The sequence below is a fragment of the Phytophthora infestans genome, genomic scaffold (assembly GCF_000142945.1).
Source record: "Phytophthora infestans T30-4 supercont1.41 genomic scaffold, whole genome shotgun sequence".
Lineage (NCBI taxonomy): Eukaryota > Oomycota > Peronosporomycetes > Peronosporales > Peronosporaceae > Phytophthora > Phytophthora infestans.
In genome coordinates this window covers 302,056-320,234 of record NW_003303718.1, presented here as the reverse complement: position 1 = coordinate 320,234, position 18,179 = coordinate 302,056, and the positions used below count along the sequence as shown (strand labels likewise).

Sequence of the window (18,179 nt, the reverse complement as noted above, 5' to 3'; positions counted from 1 at the left end):
ACCAAGCACAGCGTGTGCTGATGATATCGCCGGGATGGTCTAGTGCTTGTTAGAACTTTAGAGAGAAACGAATATATTGGTGCAAACAAGCGCCTGCAAGCCACGACGTACGCACTAGTCGAAACACCAACATTGTCCACCACGCTCCCTCTATGCGACGGGGGTCAGACGACCACGCTCAAGACGAAACACTAACTGGTTACTGCACTACATGTCCACAGGACGCCGTATGGAGCCGACAAGTTGCGGCATGCTTTGTGTTCTCTGAGCAGACAAGATGCCTTCAATGCGGTCCACGGTCTGTTCGATGGAGCTGATACGCGACGAGTGCTGCGTCAACGTCGCCAATAGCGTATCGTGTTGTTGCGCTAGAAGCTGCTGGGTGGATGTGATGCGGTGGAAGAGCTCGATGCAGGACGAGTCAAGCCGCTGGAGCTGAGCAGGAACTGCTTGTTGAGTCGCTGCGACGTTCCCAGGCTCGGCAGAGACGAGGTCAGTGATGCAGAGCTTCGAGTTGGTCGAGCTGGAAGTTTTGGCCGACGCTGAGGACGTCAGCTTTACGCTTGGGTCCAGAAGTTGGTATCGCGGCTGTGAGTTTGGCGCCGATGACGGCGTTTTCGGCCCCGAACGACGCAAACTGCCTCTGCGGCTACTGCGCATACTGCCGTTAGATGACACACTGGAAGCGTTCGAGCGAGGCTGCGTAATGCGGAAATCCCCGTCCTCGATCTCCTCTGGAACACTCTGCAGTGAGGCCGCGCGAATCTCCGGGAACGAAGGCATCGATGCTCGACGTTTGTGTCGCTTGTGCATCATGGCAGGAGGGACAGGCACAGAGCCTTCGCCTAGCAGCAGTTTCTCAGCAGCTGAAGACGCGTAGGATAACACTTCCATCGCGCGCACTGGCAATTTCTGCTTCGGCTTTGGGTCCATAACAAACACTGAGCCGATGATGATTCCAGTGCTGGGGTCGCAGATCGGCGTCGTAGCGTAGAAGCGGATGTTGGCTGAGCCTGTAACCAGTGGATTCTGGTTAAATCGAGGGTCTTTTGTCGCGTCCATGACGATCGTAGGCAGAGGCGTCTGCAACACTTGAGAGCAGAAGGCAATTTCTCGTGGCAGTTCCCCCTGCGCGATACCATACCGAGCCTTGTACCACTGACGCGTCTGATCCATAAATGCCACCGCAGCCACGTTGCAGTCGAGGACTTGTCGGACGAGTTCGCATACCGCATCGTACTCCTTCTCCGGCTCAGTGTCTAGCACTTTAAACTGCGTGAGGATTTCGTGTCTGCGAGCTTCGTAGATCTCGAACTGTTCGTGTTCTGGAAGGAACTCGATCATGTCCGTCGCGGGGATTATCGGCTGCCCTCGACGACTTCCACGCTGACTAACAGGGATCGTGGGTCCGCCACTTCCGCCGAGACTGCTCGTATCACTCACATCGCTGTCTGCATCGCTCCAGTTATCGCAGCCAGAAAAGTCCGAGAAGCGACTGCAGAATGAAGTGCTGGTACTTGTCGTTTGTAGACTGTCTCGATGAGTCTTTTTCCCTTCCTGCTTGCAATTCTCAAGGACGATTTCGTGTGTCTCCTCCACTTCTTCTTCCTCGTTGGACTCGGACTGCTCCATGACGGGAGCACTGGCGTTGATGTGCTCGCTCTCAGCTAGGAGCATGGCCTTGTCAATGCAGTCGAAACACAGACGCACTGTGACTTCCAAGGTAGGAGTCACACGCACTCTTCGTCGCCTGTAGCAGTTGGAGCACACAATCTCACCACACGAGCGACAGTGGCGCTTGATCGAGAACGGACGGAACTTGCGAGCACAGTAGAAGCAGTTGGGACGCTCCTCCATCTTGACCCAGTTCTCCTTCCCCAGAAGGCGTACTGAAGACAACGTCGACTTGTCGGTCATGATGGTCTCAAGTCGCTCCTGCTCATTCACGTGATTCGCTGAGAGCCCTCGCGGCCGACGTGATCGAGCTGCCATCGCGCCTCGCAAGCAGTCGAGAGAGGTGATGATTCAAGTGATCGGCACACTCGATAAAAATACTCGACCGCGGTCAAGTGAAAGAAATGAACAGTGCCAAGTCTTTACCTCCGTCGCAACCGACCAAACGAACGCTGGCGGACGCGAAAGAGAGCGTTTTTACCAAGTGGTGACCGCAGTCGTCACATGGACTGCCACTCTCGTCTCGGATGACCAGCGCTCAAGAGTATCCGGTGCAAACGTGGTGCTTTTGTTTGCAATTCTTTGTCAGGTGGAAACCCCCACATGGCCGAGTTGCGGTTCATCCAAGCACGCACCTTCTGGTCGTCGACACCTATGCCATCTCACATTGGAGCTTAACAGACATGGCTACAAACAAGTCAGAATTTAGCTTGAAACTTTGTAAGTGAGGGGTAGTCAGCATGCGACGTGTGTAATACCACATGGGCCAAACAGGCGGTGGGTGAAGCAGCAACGGCTGAGCAAGGAGTCCTTGAAGGACCCAATGCTATCGTAAAAGGCAAAGACGTTCATCTGCTACAGAAGAAGCAGCCAGAACCGAGTGCACGTGTTTGAATCGAGCACATGCAGCTACATGAACGCATTTCTAACGTCTCTGATGGTTCATAGGCTAATGGCTGCGCTTTGAGAATTTGCCCCAGCTGGCCCAAAAATATGCTCTTGATGATGAAGTTCATCGTCCGTATAGACGTCGGAAGTTGCGTATTATAGTGCAACGTCTTGACGACCGTGTCTCGCTTTGCATGAGGGCCCGTGGGTCGAGACGGGACAGATTGCAGCTCGATTGCAAACTTCAGACCGAAAATCCAAACGCCATAGAAGATCGTTGTCCTATTATAGCAGCGCATGATGAGAAGCAAGCTTCGCCTCCCCCTATTTTATTCGTGCAATGTGGCATGGACGACCTCGGAATGTCAAGTGGCCTGGCGCCCACTAAATAATGGCAGACTCTGCCCGATGAGCAGCGTCAACGACCATCTGCTCACGCCACCCACATGCTCGGAGTATTCGCGCAGCTTTGAGTTGTTTCGTAGACGAATAGCAGGTGCCCCACGACGTCCGCTATTGGTGACTAGAATTTGATGATCGACTGGTACTCCAGTTTGAGCTTCAAGCTGGTGTTTCAAGTGCAGCACCGATTCATCTGACTGTACATGTAGGCAGCAATCCAGACATGCATTATTTTCCATCGTGTGCATCTGCTGGTTTCCGATCTTCTCGCGCAAAAGCGGACATTTAACTCTGATAGTGACTGTGCCATCGCCTGTCTGACGTTCTCTCCTGTCCTTATCTGAGACCAATGCGAGATCGGCTGGAGCAATTGCAGAGTCGTTGTTGTCCTCGGAACTCCTGTTTCTGCCAACATTAGGCTGTTGACGAGCAAGGAGCAGCAGCTTCTGGTCAACGAGTTGCTGTTCGAGCACTTGGATGCGTTGTCGCTGTCGATCGGCAAGTACATCCGCTCGAGCTTTGCTGGGCTTCATGGGTTGCTGTGAAGCTCGGTTCCTTGAGGGGGACAATTTCTGCTTGGCAACGCCAGGGTTCTTCTTTCCCGGCGTCTTTGCAGTTTCCTTTTGCCTGCGTAGTTTTTTCTTGAACTGAAGCTTCTGTTGAGCGCTTCGACCTCGTTCTGTAACTTCCTGTTCTTGCTGCATTCGCCTATGCAGCACCACGAGGTACTGAATAATGGGCCCTGCAGAGTCAGCTACAGGCTTTAAAACCGAGTTCATTGATCGCTTTGATGGCGTTGAGATCGATCGCCATCGTCCGAACCGCTCAATAGCCTGCAGGAACGCCAGACCGTCGATCTGACGGGTACGTTTGGTCGGTTCTTCATCTTCAGCATCGTCCAACACGATGAAGCGCCTTACGAGGTGCGTCAATTCCCGCTTGGAGCACGTGAATGGCAACGCTCGGATCAACCGCTCAAAACTCTTCACATCAGCTCTTAATGGCGCAGAATGTCGACCCGTACTCGGTCGCTGCATTGCACGAAGGCGCTGCTCCAGGTAGTGACACACGTCACGAGCCACACCACGCCACTTTGACCTATTACTGAGTCCTTCTTCATCTTCTGTGTCAGTATCATCCCACGCTTTTCGGATTGGTACTCTGTCAGTTCGTAAGATGACGCTGGCATCACGAAGCCCGTCTAGCAACTTCTTGATAACGTCTTCGCAGACAGTGTCATCGGTTGTACCGTTCAACCCTGTTGTCGTAGAATACAGCGAGCTGTCGGTACTTCCGTCCACGATACTCATGAGAATTTTGTTACTCAGTGGATTTCGGCGCAGCATCAGTGAGTGGAGTACTCTAGAGCCATCGTTTTGAGTCTCGAACGCATGCCACTCGGAAGGGATCTCAGTGAGTTCATTGTGTGCAGCATTTAGAGTCTCCAGATACGGCAATTGCACTAACTTCTTTGGTAATGACTGCAAGGAATTGTCATTTACGTGAAGAGTTTGCAGTTGGGTACACTCTGCGATTTCCACCGGAAGCATCCGCAGCTGATTGCTCTGTAGTTCACATACGCGCAATGCTGGGAGAGCTGTGAAGAATCCAGCAGGAAGTTCACGTAAGGAATTATTCTGGAGATGAAGAGCTTGACAATTCGCTAGCACTATCGGGGACCAAGTCACCACGTTGCGCAGGCGATTCCCACGCACATCAACGCTTGTTACACTAGTATTCACTGGTTTTGGAGGCCCTTTACCTTCGACGTGGACGACAACAAGGCGGGGGAGAACTCGGAGCTGATTCTGAGCGAGGGAGATGGCTACATGTCCCTCAGGAATTGGATAGCAGGATATCGATTCGCCTGTGAGTTGGTTCTGGGATAACGTCAACTCTTCCAGACGGATAAGCTCACGTATCGTACTAGGTAAACGTGCGAGTTGGTTCTGATGCAACAGCAGTCTCCGAAGTGTTCCAAACAATACGTGAATCTCCTCAGGTAACGTTAAAAGCGCATTAGCGTACAGGTCCAGCGTAACAAGGCGGCTTCTACCTTTCCAGAGATTGACAACTTCTCCACGAATTGATCGCACCATATTTCTGGACAGATCTAGAATTTCCAAATTTGGAATGGCCACCAATGCACTAGGCAACGAGGTCAGTTTATTCCCACTCAAACGAAGATCTGTAAGCACTTCCAATTGACTCCACAAATCGTCAGACCCCATAAAACTCGCATCACGGAGCAGATTGTCGGACAAATTCAGCGCCCGAAGGTTTTTCATGTTTCCTAAAGCCGGTGCGATTGTCCCTAGGCGATTGTCTCGGAGATCCAAAAGCTGTAAATCTTTCAGAGACCCGACAAAATCTGGAATCGAGACCAACATTTGACCGGAAAGCGTCAATTCACGTAGCAGCGTTAGCGTCCCACCGAGCCGAGAGTTTATACCTTCGTCACACTGCAACCAGAGACTCAGTCCTGCTGGAGCTTGCAAAGCTCGAAGATGTTGCAGCTCGGACTCCAGTAACGTGGCGGCTGACCGAATTCTCGCTTGGGCCCCCGGAATCTTCGCAAGAAGTTCTCGTTTCCGCGTAATCAGCTCAAGTAAATTGCATCTGGCCGTGTAGTTTTCGACCAAGCGTTGGATTGCGTCTCCACGATCCGCGTCTTTCACTGCTAAGGGGTCGAATCCCCACATCCGCTGCACGAAGCGCACAAACTGAGCGTCTTCTGACACATGCGCATCACTAACAGTGAGATGAAACTGGAGCAGATCTTGAAGCGTGACTGCCTCAGTCCCCACGACTTGAAGCCAAGCTTCAGCAGCTTCCATCTCTGCAGTAGAACAGTGGCTACGCTGTAACTTGATCGCGGCGTGAATATGGTGGACCCTCGTGTAGTCGGGGGGAGGACGATAGCCTTCTCCTCTTCGACTGTCCGCGAGTTGTTCGAATACGTAACGCACTACCGTCGTCCTCTCCAGCGGAAGACTGCGGAGTAATGTCATAAATCCTTCTGTGACTACCACAGCTTCAGGGGTTTCCGGACCGCTGCAATGCTGAAACAATAGTGCAAAGTCTTCGCGACTAATTGGTGGTGAGGATTCTGCCATCGTTGACTCTGGTCGGTTTGTCTCTTCGGGCGTAGGAAGACAACGTTCAGTCTCATTCATGAGCCACAGCAGCTTCTCGACAGACACAAGGCGATCTCTGCACAAATGTCGCTCAAACGCTAGCAGACGAAAGCCGTACAGATCTAAGCGCAGACGCAGATTCCTAACCAACATGAACAGATCCCGACAATACGTTCGAAAGCGAGCCGTTCCCAGTACTTCTTGAAGACACTGCAACTTGGTTCCCAGCTCGCACGATTCCGCAGGTGGCAACTTCGTTAAGTTGGATCTTTCCAGCGCACTTCGCTTGCGTTCATGAACCTGAATTTCTCGCTCGAGGTTCTGGACGTCATCGTCGAGTTCTGCGGAGATTTCGGCGAGAGCGAGCCATCGTTGCAATGACCCAGGCTCTGCAGTATTCGAGACGGATTGGCATCGTCCCTGGGTGTTGCAAAGTGAACGGAGCGCCGTCACGCTTGACGTTACTACGTTTCGTCCACGGTCGTTGGGGTCGCCTGATTGAGGACGTTGAGAGTACTGCAGAAAATCTGGCAGACTTCGTAGTGAGTTGAGCGTCGAGATTTCGGCCGGAGACCTCGTCAACGGCACTGGATCCGTCTTGGCCATTGCTCCAGAGACAAAGTCGCGCTTGTAGAGTTTGGAAAAAGAGATCGATAATTTTATCAGAGACCGAGTCGACGTCGTTTCAAGATCCTGTCTAGTGGCCACGATGGGGGTGGCCAGTTCGCACGAGTTGACTCCAAGTCAAGAGGCGACGTGGAATTCTTCTTCGCGGCGTGATCTGCAATGCGGTTTGAACTACTCGAGACGAGATTTGATGTTGTGGCCGCAACTGGAGCCCGTGGCTTACTGGTTTACGGCTCAAGATTGTCGACGCCTGTATTTTCGTCTTCGGAACAAAGCGGGAGCAACGGGTTTGCTCACATTGGGCGAGTTTCTGCAGTGGCTTGATGTCGGAGACACCTGTTCCAAGGCATCGCGTCCTGAAGTCTCGGACGTTATGACACCTCCACTGCGCAGGAACCAGCAAACTGTCGACTGTGAAGACACTACTAAAGACCCACCGCCCATCTTAGCAAAATACCTACAGTACGTCTTTCTTACGTTTACCGATAGACGTGGTGATCGACTGTACGCTCTGGAGTTTCTAGCTGCCATGGTTGTCATCTCTCGAGCAATTTGGGACTTTAGCGAGAAGGTGGAGCTGCTACTCGAATTGTTCCATGATCCTGCGACTTCCAATCGGAACGTGATGGCTCATGGCAGTGCTCAACGGCTTAAGGAGACGGACGTAGCGCGTATGCTTCTATGCGTTATGAACGGCGTGGGTCGAGCAACTCAAGGAGTTGCTACAGTCTGGCAGACTCACCAACTCCGCGTGGCCGTATTTGCTAGGCAAAGCGCTCTTCGTTGCATGCAGAGCATCGCGAGTAAACGTTCGGCTACGGACCGTGCTCGAGCAGGTACCAGAAGCGTGTCGAGTGAGGAATTCCGAGCGTATGTGACTTGTACGCCAGCTCTACATCAATTCTTGTCACTTTTCTCGGGCGAGGAACTACGCAATCCTCTCACGTTCGAGCGTAGAGCTGCTCACTGGTCACGACAAACGGAGCTGTACGAGTCGCTTTTGGGTCGATACGTGACATTCGAGGGTCGTGAAGAGCGCCGTCGCAACAGTGCAGCGCTCCTGATCCAGTCCACCTGGAGACGCCGGTGTTCGCTGATTGTTGCTCAACGTTACGCCGATAATCGAGCTGCACACCGCCACGAATCGGCGGCTAAACTGCAAAGATTTTTCACGCATCGACGTGTAGCTCGGGAGCTTGAGGCACGCACTGAGATTGAGAGATCCGCCCTCAACGGAGGAGTATTCGTTGCTGGCTCAGGCCCCAGCATTGGGATGGCCACAACGGAAGCTAAGAAGGGATCCAACACAGGGGCCCCCGTTCGACTCATCGGGGCCTTTGTAACTCTGAATGCAAAACTTAGGACGTTGGCCGCGTCCTCTACATTTGCGTTAGGCGTACAGGACGACGGTCACTCTTTATTCGCTTGGGGGCGATGTTTACCACGAATTTATGACCAAGAAGCTGCTAGTGAGAGTGAAGTATGCCTTTTACAGGCCACACCTCGCCAACTGCATATCCGCTTAGCAGCACCGGTAACTGAAGTGGCTTGCGGCTTACGACACGCACTCGTGCTCACTCAAGACGGTGTAGTGCACTCATGGGGGTTTAATGATCACGGACAATTAGGACACGGATCAGCGGAGACCGTGGCAGCTCGCACCTCTGGCCGAGTGCGCTATGCGTCCTACTACGACCAACGCTCCGGCGAAGAGGAAGAGTATTTGGCTTCCCCCACTAAGCTTCTCTACTTTGAAGGATGTGCAGCTCAACAGGCTGATCCGATCCCAGTAGCTCACGTGTGCTGTGGAGATTACTATTGCATGGCTCTCAGTCGAGCTGGAGATGTCTTCACGTGGGGTGAAGCGTCCGAAGGTCAACTCGGTCATGGCGAGACACACGAGTACTATCAAGTTGCGCTAGCTGATCGGCACATGGTCAACTCGGCTTACACGTACTTGGCACAGCCAGAACCAGTGCTGGCATTGAGCGACGTGTGTATTGCCCAAATTGCATGTAGAGGAAACCATTCCGTCGCGTTAAGCACTGAGTTAGCGGGGTATAGGCTCTTCGAATGGGGAAACTGGGGTAGAAGACGCGGCGTGGACAGCGAGCATGCTTTCGTTCCGGAGGAAACAGTCGGGGCCTCTGCCTTGAGACTGCGTCAAGTAGCAGTTGGAGACCATCACATGCTTGCGGAAGGGGCGAGCGTGTGGCTTAAGCTGGCAACGCGCACGAATAGACCGATCGAAGACGCGGAGGAGGAAACTGATTTCTTGGTGGAGCCATTGGCCGGTGCGTCAAGCTCTTTGGAGGCTATCGAGAAGGACTTTATGGGGAAGGAGTCGACCTCTTGGGTCTGCTGTCTCGTTGACTTGGATGAAGACGACGTGGATGAGGATACTAAACTCGAAGGCGGCGACGACTCTGCTTCTAGTGCAAGCACCAAGGAGAGCAACAAGGGCGCGCTTTGGCATAAGCGAGCAGAGAGATTTGCCGTGAGCCTGGAAGGTCTTGCAGGTTTTGATCCATGTTCGCTACGTCTCATCAATGCAGGTGGCACTTCAAATAATGCTGCTAGCACCTACGCTCAAGGTATAGATCAATGGCTACGTGGTCGGGTGTCAAACAGACTGGTGGTCATGCCGCGGGGCAAACCTGCGGGGTTTTACTTGCAGTTCCGTCTCCCTCACAACACAGGACAAGTGGCAAGTAACGGAGACACTCGAAGCGAAGACGCAAAAGCCGATGATCCCAGTAGCAAAAGTGCAGCCTCTGGTGTGGTCTTGGAGCTGGCTGTGTGCGGATCCAACACGGCCAAGCGAGCCGTTGGACGTCGCGGATTCACCACACACGTGTACCATCCGACAATGGAAGCGGCTGCCAAACGACTCAAGCAACAGCAGCTACGTGCGCGGTCCATGACCAAGAAGAAGCCGACAGTCACACCGACCGAGACGAACAGCATTTTCGTGCTGGAAATCAACCAGAGTGTGCTAACACCGCTAGCTTCAGCTGTCGCCGAAGGGATTGGAACTGAGAGCGAGGCAGAACTGGAAGCGGAGACCATAATCAGCGAGATTGGTCACCGCGTATTGGAGCTTCAAGAAGCTGGCGCGCTTGCTGTGCTTGTGGTGCTGGATCTCTTCGATGCTGATGCGTTCACATTGCGGTTCTCCGATGATTCCGGGGTGTTTGTCCCTGTGTTCATGGTAACACGACAGACTCAAGCTACCGTCATCGGGTCGTACGGAGACGCGGGGTCTGTATCGGAGCCTGATGATGGAGACTCGACTCGGCGTACCTCGTGGACTGTCCAAATTACGTCCTACTATCCCTCACAGCGCCTGCCTTGCAGCCAAAAAACGCTGCCAGCTCTCCACGTCGTCTCTCCTTGCAGTCTATGGCTCCATCGTTCTCATTGCAGCCACCACCGCCACTTATGGCTCGATTCTTCTATCGTACAGACACAGCTGCTACCAGAGCACATGGGGCGTTTGCCAATGGAGCGGCTGCCGTGCTGTTTGTAGCCAACGAAAATCCGTCCGAGCCTTCCCAGGCAGCCTTTCGACGGTCCCTTTCAGCAACTCTGTCAACGCACATCACGAAGAACCATCAGCTTGTCGGACTCATTCCACACGAACATGGACAAAGATTGCGAGCTGCTTCTCGCATAGCTTTCCTCGGGACACCAGCACAGACACCGCTGATACGTCGTTGGTCGTTCTTTGGGGCTACATCGACACCCAGGGCATCAACCAGCTCTGAACTGATCGCTGACGTGCAGTTTGAAATGCGTCCTGGAGGCACAACGTATGCTTGGGGTGACGCCGAGTCAGGGCGACTGGGTTTGGGAGAAGTGGTTGTTGCCAATGCGGGAGGCGATGACTCGACAGATACTGTGGAGGTTGAACCTCGACTTTTCCAGGATGGATACGAGGCACTCACAGATGCCACGTACAGCTTTGTGGCACAACCGACATGTCTTCCTACGCTTGTAGGAGTGGAGATGAAGCAACTCTCGTGTGGAGATGCTCACTCATTGGCTGTGACCAAACATGGCAGAGTTTTTTCCTGGGGACGAGGTACACGAGGCCAGTTGGGCCACCCCATTGTCTCCTCGTGCACAGCAGGAACGGTTGCTTCTCCTACCAATAAGTGGTCACCGCGCATGATACGAGGGCTCCGCCACGACCCCGTTACTGAAGCTGTTGCAACTGACCAGAGCTCGATATTTCTCTCGGAGATCGTAGAGCCAGCGGTGCTCAAACAACGGCAGTGTCAGCTCGCACAACTCCGAGCCATCTCCAAACAAACCGCAGTTTCTGCAGCTGATGAGTAAAAAACTAAATGCTACATATAGTCGAGAGTAGACCACGACTGTCACTTTCTTTCTTTCTCATCGAGGGTCTCCTATTCTTCTATTGGCTCGAGCAGCTCGCGCAGTCTCAATACTAGATCCAAGCAACGAGTGGCGCGTTCCTCAACAGAATTCGTACCAGAATTCACCCCTGTATGACCGTGAGCTAGGGTCGGGCGTGAAAATTGGCGTTTCAATAGTTGTGTCAGCCGAGCCTCAGCTGCACTTTCGTTTCGGCTGAGACTTGCAGCATGCTCGAGCTTCGGTGGATTCGCCGAGCCCAGTCGAGTAGCAGCTAGAGCTTCATCAGGTTCGCTATCCGACTCCTGTGGCAACTCATAGAACTTGACGTCGTGCAGCTCCCATGTTTTCCAGAGTGGCGATGGCTGTGAGAGGTATACGTACAGCGAGTCGAATATGTGTGGGTTCCAGCTCACTGGCAGCTGGTTCAGTTTGACGATTTGCCAGTTCTGCGCGTCGTCTTCATAGTGCACGTGCTTCATCAGCGGATAGGTGCTGGCTAGCTCTGTGCTGGAGCCATCGACGTTAATCTGCACGATTCGCAGCCAGGCCACGTAGAAGTTGCGGAACACAAGACAGCACTGCACCGAAGGCTTGCGTGGAGTCAGCAGAGACAACTTGAACCCGACGCTGCCTGTTGCTTTGGCGGAAGGATGCGCGAGTTTGGGCGAAGCCGATGTTGAGGGAAAAGGAGAGGCCGAAGACGGCACAAGCAGCCGAGAGATCTGGATCGGCAGCTCCGTCATTCCAGTCGAGCGCGATCTTTATTTGCAAGTCTGACCTTTTGGGAGCCAATCAGAAGATATGATCTGGGGAACCTTCAACAGTGTGCCGTATTTGGGGTACCATTCTGACGTATTATCTAGTACTGTATCGTAGCTGGTACCGTGTAGTGGGTACACGTATTAATATTTGCCGTCTCGCCTTGGTTTTTGAACCCGGGTTTGAGTTCTTGTAAATTGCAAGTTGCACTATGAAGGCGATCGATATCCGGGCCCCTTCGTCTCATCTGCACTAACAGTTGTCTGGACCATCACTAGTACTTGCCACGATATTCTCAGATCTTCTCAGCGCTCGTTGCATTTCTCACTGTACTGGCAACGTCCGTCCCACCATGATAAATGTCAGCTTATTCAGCTGCGTCAAAATGTGTACGATAGTCACAGATCTTGGCCGAGGCAGGGTCGATGATAAATGACGCTCGGATCAGAACAGGGCCAAGTATATCTTTGTGCTACCTGTATTTAGCTTCCTGCTCACAATAATACATGTACCAATTCGCAAGTCGCTCCAATCGCATTAGAATTCGGACGATAAGACTGCAACGGCACTCCTAGCGGTCCAGAACTTCCGCTAGCAAAAATACCAGGGCCTAATCTTGTCAGTGCTGCTTTATCGGAGCGTTTGACCAAATGCAGACTGCCCCGGTCTCAAATAGTCCCCGAACCGCGCGAAGCCAATATCATTGCTTGATGATACCCTTTTCTATTAGTGAAGCATAACTCCAATACTTACCCCTACTTTCCCTCAAAGCGCCAATGCTTTCATATCTCTATCGAGGCAGCCGATGGGAAGGTTGACGAGCAGCCAACAGTGCTGTTTATTTTACCGAGTAAGCTTAGTATAATAGTTGGTGAAAGGCAAACGCTCACAAAAAAATGCTCGTGTTCTGGTCAACCCGTCGCAAAGTCTCACAATTTTTCCGTTCGGTCGGGGTCAGGGCCAGAAGTATGAGCTCGAGTCGACGTAGAAAATGCCCAGTGCGAGTTACGCCAGCCATCTTCGCACTCGGCAGCCCAGCCGTTATCGGCAAACATTTTTGGCGAGTTCCTCGCGAAAAGCGATAGCATCTTTGCAAGTGCAAAAAGCGCAGCACTTCCAGCCTCCTCATTCGGCAAGAAGCGCAGTAGGCCACACTGTAGTTGATACCGCAGCAAGTGTCGGCAGGCTATGAGCGCAGAACATCGACGCACGGAATTTAGCGAGGGAGAAGACGAGGAGCTCATGTTCGCCTTTGAGGAGCAGGGCGACGAGCTCTCGCCGCGTCACAGCGAGGGCTCGCACATTTTTCACTCGATCGACGGCGTAGATTTCGAACGACCAGCCAACCCTTTGGCTGCCATTCTCGAGAAACGCGAGGCTCTCGGCCGAAACAAACGCGAACGGGAAGAAGATGACGTGCAAGAGCCTGAAGCGGGCTATACACTAGATAAATCCGTCGGAACCCCCGGAAACCGCAAGCGCAAGACGTTCGATCTCCCCAACGCCCCCGCGCGTGTCATCCGTCCCGTGGCTAAGAGACTCAAATCCAACGCGATCGATCGCTCCGTCACTGCCCCCGCTTGTCTAATGAACAACTTATCGCTCCACATGACGAGGGACGAAACGATCTCTGAACTGGAGCAACTTGAAGAGAAGAGCGCCGCCCCGTTCCGCTCCGCCTCCATCAACATCCCAGACAGTTTCCAGCCCATCCATTGGCCTGGAGACGCCGCAGCGTCACGCAACTCTGGACGTGACCGGAGTCAGTCGTGCAGCTCTTCGTCTTCGTCCAAATCGTGGGCCAGTGGCTTTGGATTCTTCTGCCGTCGCAGTCTGGACGTGTCGTCCCCACTCCGCGTGCGCTTCAACGATCTGATGCTCCACTCGTCGGCGGGGAGCTACACGGGCTCGTGAGCATTATAAAAGCTTCACAACTCCAACAGCATATCGACATAGCAAAAGCATCATAAAAAGGTGCGACGTCCAGCTCGGTCCCCATGCTTCATCGTCCAGGGACAGACCACAAAAAACAATCGGCAACAGCTCCAAGCAGTGGAGTTGACTACCAGCCAGTCTATTGCATCTATCGTAACCACGCAAGAAGAGGCCTTGCAGCCCCACGCCCCACCGATGTGGTGCCCCCCCCCCTCCCCACCCGTGTACTCGATGGGTTATTTAACTTTTGCATGAGAGAAAGTAAAAACAAAACTCTGTGGAGATGACAAACACTCCCCAACCAACACACATTCCTCACTGATAAGTCAAAATGTTGTTGCGTTTGCAAAAATCTTTAGCAGAGAACTTGTTGCAGCTCTGCCAGGCAATCCTGAACCACTTGCGAAGTGGCTTCACTTGCCTTTGCAGCTGAGAAGATGGCAATGTGCACACCCGCCGCTTCTTTCGCTTTAGCGTCGCCAGTCAGCGCCTGCAGCAGTTGGACAGACTGTTTATGACAAAACTCTATATGATGCGACAGACATGAAGCGTACCAGAGTGCCGATGGTCACGAGAGACCGCAGGATCGTGTCGTCGCCCAACTCCTGGACAGTGTACGAGCCGTTGAGTAGATCGGCGGACAATGAGACCACCACAATCTGGTCATCAGGCGTCAGAGCTCCAGGATTTGCTACTTGAGCGCGAGCGAAGCTAAACAAACACGAGAAGTCCAACAATAAAGTCAGACTCTTAGTCTTTTTTCCCAAAGCGAGCAGAGCTTACTTGAGGAGAACGGTCGATAGACTAAGCGCCACAAGTTTGTGGTGGAAAGCCTGGAACGACGGCAATTTGCTCAGCACCACCGTCTTGTGAGCCAGAATAGCCTTGCGAGCCGCGTCATGCAAGAACATGTTTGCAAGCACTCGCAGCGATAGCATCCGCGATGACATTGGGATCGCATCGTCACCGTCAGTTGGTCCTGGCTGCAATCCCAAGGTCAACACCTGGGTGACAAGTGTGGCCAATCCAGCTTCACCCAGGGCGGCTGGACCCTGAGGGTGCACCAGGACTAGTCGGAGAAGATCCAGTGTCGGGAAGGCGTACTTTGCAGGCCACTTGTCCAGCACACTCCTCAGCGTTGTGATCTCGGCAGCAGCGAAGGTGCTAGAGTGGAAGAACGCAGTGTCTTGAACGGTGTGCGCGATCTGGTCAAGCGCGATGAGCTGCGAGTCAATGAGAGCTTCTGGTGCCTAAGGTAGCTCAGTACAATATGCTCAAGTGTTACAGTATACTCCCACGAAGCACTGCATTCAACCGTAACTAACCTGGGATTCTTTCATCTTGTCGTTAAACTGACGCAACGTGGCCATGAGCTTGGTGATTTTCGTTGTTTCGAAGGTGTTGTAGCCGGGCTGAAGACACACACCAGAATGTTTGTTAAATATGGACATGGACACTTGTCTAAAGCCATAGGAGGAAAAGACGTACCACAGGAAAGTACTTGTATCGAGAGGAAGTGACAGCAGACCCACTACATGTAGGAGCGGCACCGCTGGGCGTGGAAATCGCACTATCGTCGTTTCCGAGCACAGGCGGGCGGTACTCGGCAGCACGTTGTGTGATGTAGTCGGCGATTTCTCTCAAGTATCCCTGATCCAGCATGTGCTTGTCGATAAATGCTTGAGCTACCGTGAATGGATTCTGACCCTGATTGTATCCGATCTCCAGCTTCTTCAGACCACCAGGCAGCTCAATCTCAACAGGGATCACCATGTCGAAGGCCTCGCCATCTACCACACCGCCACCACCGGTTCCAGTTACCTCTCCGATCTGCAAACAAACCAAACATTTAGCCCGTTTCTCACTCATCCGCAGCAATATGCCATACAGAGCACACGCACATCAATCCAGGTTCTCGATGGCTCACTCCATTGACAAGCCCACGCTTTCGCACCACGACGGAACATCTGAATCTGGCCGTCTGAACTTCCGTTGACGCTGGCGCGATGGTCATAATCAGGAAGCGCGTCAATCTCCACGCCACTCGGTCCACGAGTCTTCGCGATCCTCGCATCATCCACCGCGGCCTGGAACGAAGCCACCGCGCTTGGGTCCATACGCGCCGCATCATGTGTAAAGACCCGCACAACCTTATCGTCACAACCCGTGGCAAAGTCTCCATTCCCAAGCGCAGTAACACACCACAGTCCTCCTGGGTGCTCCACCGTCTGAACAAGAGCCCCTTCTTGTGACCACACACGCGCCGTGCAGTCTTCACTAGCAGACACGAGGAAACCGTTGCTCAGCACACAAACGCCCAACACGAAGCCAGGTTTGCCTTCTGTGTTTAGAGGATGTTCCATGCTGGCCAGTACAGTGCCGTCCAGCGCCCGCAACTTGATAGATCCGTCATTGGAGCAACTGACAAAGCCGATATCAGGTACCAGGGCCAGCTGTCTGATGGGGCCTTGGTGGTCTGTGAGTGTCTTGGTCAGTGCGTACGTGTCCTTGGCCCAGAAGCGCAACTTGAAGTTCGCCACGCTGTTGCCTACCTGCTGCCCAGTGGAGCCTGTGACTAGTGAGCCATCGGGCAGACCCAGAACGCAGACGCCGTTTTCGTGTCCTGGTAGAATCTGTAGACATTGAAGCGTCTCGAGACTCCAGACACGCGCGGTGCCGTCCCAACTACCGGAGAGCAGCAGTTTTCTGTCTGTGGAGATCGCGAGAGAGATGACCCCGCCCTCGTGGCCTTGGAGTAGTCCATAGCGCTGGCCCTGGGCGTCGAAGAGGCGGATGTTCTTATCCATGCTGCCAGTCGCGAAGCCGCCACCTTCAAGTGCCACACTAGCTGTAACCCAGTGTTCATGGTCAAAGATAACGGCGTTCTCCATAGCGATGAAGCTATCGATAGTGGAGCTAGAGTCGCGCAGCCAGAGACGAGCTACGGAGTCCATCGCGCCGGTGAGGAGAAGGCCAGTAGACAAGGAAGAGATACTGCGGATCTGTAGAAGCGTAAGGAGGCAGATAGTGAGCAAGGGGCGGCGAAGTGGAGCAGCAGAGTAGGGAGAAGGCAGATGTAGTAGGAAAGGAATACTTACAGCACCCTCGTGCCCACGCAGCTCACAGTTGACGTCGTACGTGGCCATCATCGATTTTTGCTGCTCGCTTGAAGGGAATTATCGGTGTTTCTAACTGTCGAAGATCGTTTCTATACTCACATAAGTCCGATCACTGCATTTAAAGCTGTGTAGACTTGTATGAGAGTCGTTATTGTGCCAGACTGAAAACGCAAAAAATTAATTGTCAAGGAAATTTTGAGTCCCTCGTACGGTTAAATTTGTATACCCGTATACGGAGCTTTTGTGCCACTCATTTAGGGGCACTCCATTTCGAGAAGAACAGCGCCAGCAATGGATCGGCGCCAGCCTGCACGCGCGTCGAAGAAGCGGCCCTCAGAGGAAGCCTACAGCGGGGGCAGTGAGAATGACGGCTCGGACGCGAGCTGGGTGGACGACTCCGCCGTATCCAGTAGTTCCAGTGCGGCGACGTGGAGTGTCGAGGATTCAAGCGTGACTGATACGCCTGGCGAGAGAACAAGTGGATGTAGTAGCGGAAGATGATCTCCAGAAGTCTGTGCAGACTTAGTTGAAACGCAGTTTCAGTCCTGGGAAGCCTTTCACTCGTATCTGGACGAGTATCAGAAGCAGACTTACCAGGTAAGGGCATTGATGGCACTATGTATTACATTATGAGAGTATTTAACGGGTTTGACCAATTTACTGTAGGTTTTTAGAGTGCGATCAACTAAAAGCGTGGCAGAACGGAACAGGCTAATCCAGAAGGCCCAGAAGCCGTCTTCAACGCTCATCCCAGAGGCATGGTGTACGTACGTAAAGACGCTCATTTGCACGCATGGCGGCAAGTACAGATACCGTGGTAAAGGGAAGAGGCCACGTCAGGAAGTACGCCCGATCAAGTGCAAGACCCAGGTGCGAGACGTTGACTGTCGGTCACTGCCGGTCACAGTCGGTTGTAGTCTGGCACTGTCGGTCACAGTCGATTACTGATCGGTACTTTATGTAACAATACTATTCAACAGCTAACGTTGCTCATGTGTGTATACAGATAAACGCTTGCGTTCAAGTGGTGAACACATCCCCTCTTCATTTTGCAGTTTGCGTCACTAAGACTGCATTATCTCACAACCACGGATTGGGGTTGCGTACGTACCGCCATTATCCCGCTAATCGACTGGCTATAGAAGAAGATGTTTTGGCGACGGTCGACTCCCTCAGAAAGTCAGGCACAAAGACGCAAAACATTCTGAAATTTATCGTGGAGAACACCAGCAGCGATCCAACTCCTCAAGATGTA

The 18,179-nt window shown here is 52.9% G+C and overlaps 6 protein-coding genes across 6 annotated transcripts; 2 read left to right on the top strand and 4 right to left on the bottom strand.

Moving 5' to 3' along the window:
- Positions 1-207: 207 nt before the first annotated feature.
- On the bottom strand, positions 208-1,992 carry PITG_16003 (uncharacterized protein; the record flags this gene model as incomplete). The annotated part of the gene is made up of 3 exons (XM_002897740.1): positions 208-562; positions 611-1,560; positions 1,636-1,992. 3 exons carry the CDS (start codon positions 1,990-1,992, stop codon positions 208-210), a joined length of 1,662 nt encoding a protein of 553 aa, XP_002897786.1.
- A 334-nt stretch (positions 1,993-2,326) lies between these two features.
- PITG_16002 (uncharacterized protein) lies at positions 2,327-6,707 on the bottom strand (the record flags this gene model as incomplete). Its single annotated transcript, XM_002897739.1, has 6 exons — positions 2,327-2,361; positions 2,919-2,946; positions 3,000-4,087; positions 4,214-4,529; positions 5,061-5,152; positions 5,417-6,707. The coding sequence occupies 6 exons, from the start codon at positions 6,705-6,707 to the stop codon at positions 2,327-2,329; spliced, it is 2,850 nt and encodes a 949-aa protein (XP_002897785.1).
- A 103-nt stretch (positions 6,708-6,810) lies between these two features.
- On the top strand, positions 6,811-11,069 carry PITG_16001 (regulator of chromosome condensation (RCC1), putative; the record flags this gene model as incomplete). The annotated part of the gene is made up of 2 exons (XM_002897738.1): positions 6,811-10,034; positions 10,103-11,069. The coding sequence occupies 2 exons, from the start codon at positions 6,811-6,813 to the stop codon at positions 11,067-11,069; spliced, it is 4,191 nt and encodes a 1,396-aa protein (XP_002897784.1).
- Positions 11,070-11,140: 71 nt separating this feature from the next.
- PITG_16000 (uncharacterized protein) lies at positions 11,141-11,854 on the bottom strand (the record flags this gene model as incomplete). Its single annotated transcript, XM_002897737.1, has 3 exons — positions 11,141-11,312; positions 11,412-11,725; positions 11,819-11,854. The coding sequence occupies 3 exons, from the start codon at positions 11,852-11,854 to the stop codon at positions 11,141-11,143; spliced, it is 522 nt and encodes a 173-aa protein (XP_002897783.1).
- A 1,204-nt stretch (positions 11,855-13,058) lies between these two features.
- Positions 13,059-13,842, top strand: PITG_15999 (uncharacterized protein; the record flags this gene model as incomplete). The annotated part of the gene is made up of 2 exons (XM_002897736.1): positions 13,059-13,114; positions 13,160-13,842. The coding sequence occupies 2 exons, from the start codon at positions 13,059-13,061 to the stop codon at positions 13,782-13,784; spliced, it is 681 nt and encodes a 226-aa protein (XP_002897782.1).
- Positions 13,843-14,160: 318 nt separating this feature from the next.
- Positions 14,161-16,954, bottom strand: PITG_15998 (phospholipase A-2-activating protein, putative; the record flags this gene model as incomplete). Its single annotated transcript, XM_002897735.1, has 7 exons — positions 14,161-14,295; positions 14,360-14,516; positions 14,589-15,055; positions 15,131-15,217; positions 15,294-15,635; positions 15,707-16,807; positions 16,904-16,954. 7 exons carry the CDS (start codon positions 16,952-16,954, stop codon positions 14,161-14,163), a joined length of 2,340 nt encoding a protein of 779 aa, XP_002897781.1.
- Between the last annotated feature and the right edge of the window lie 1,225 nt (positions 16,955-18,179).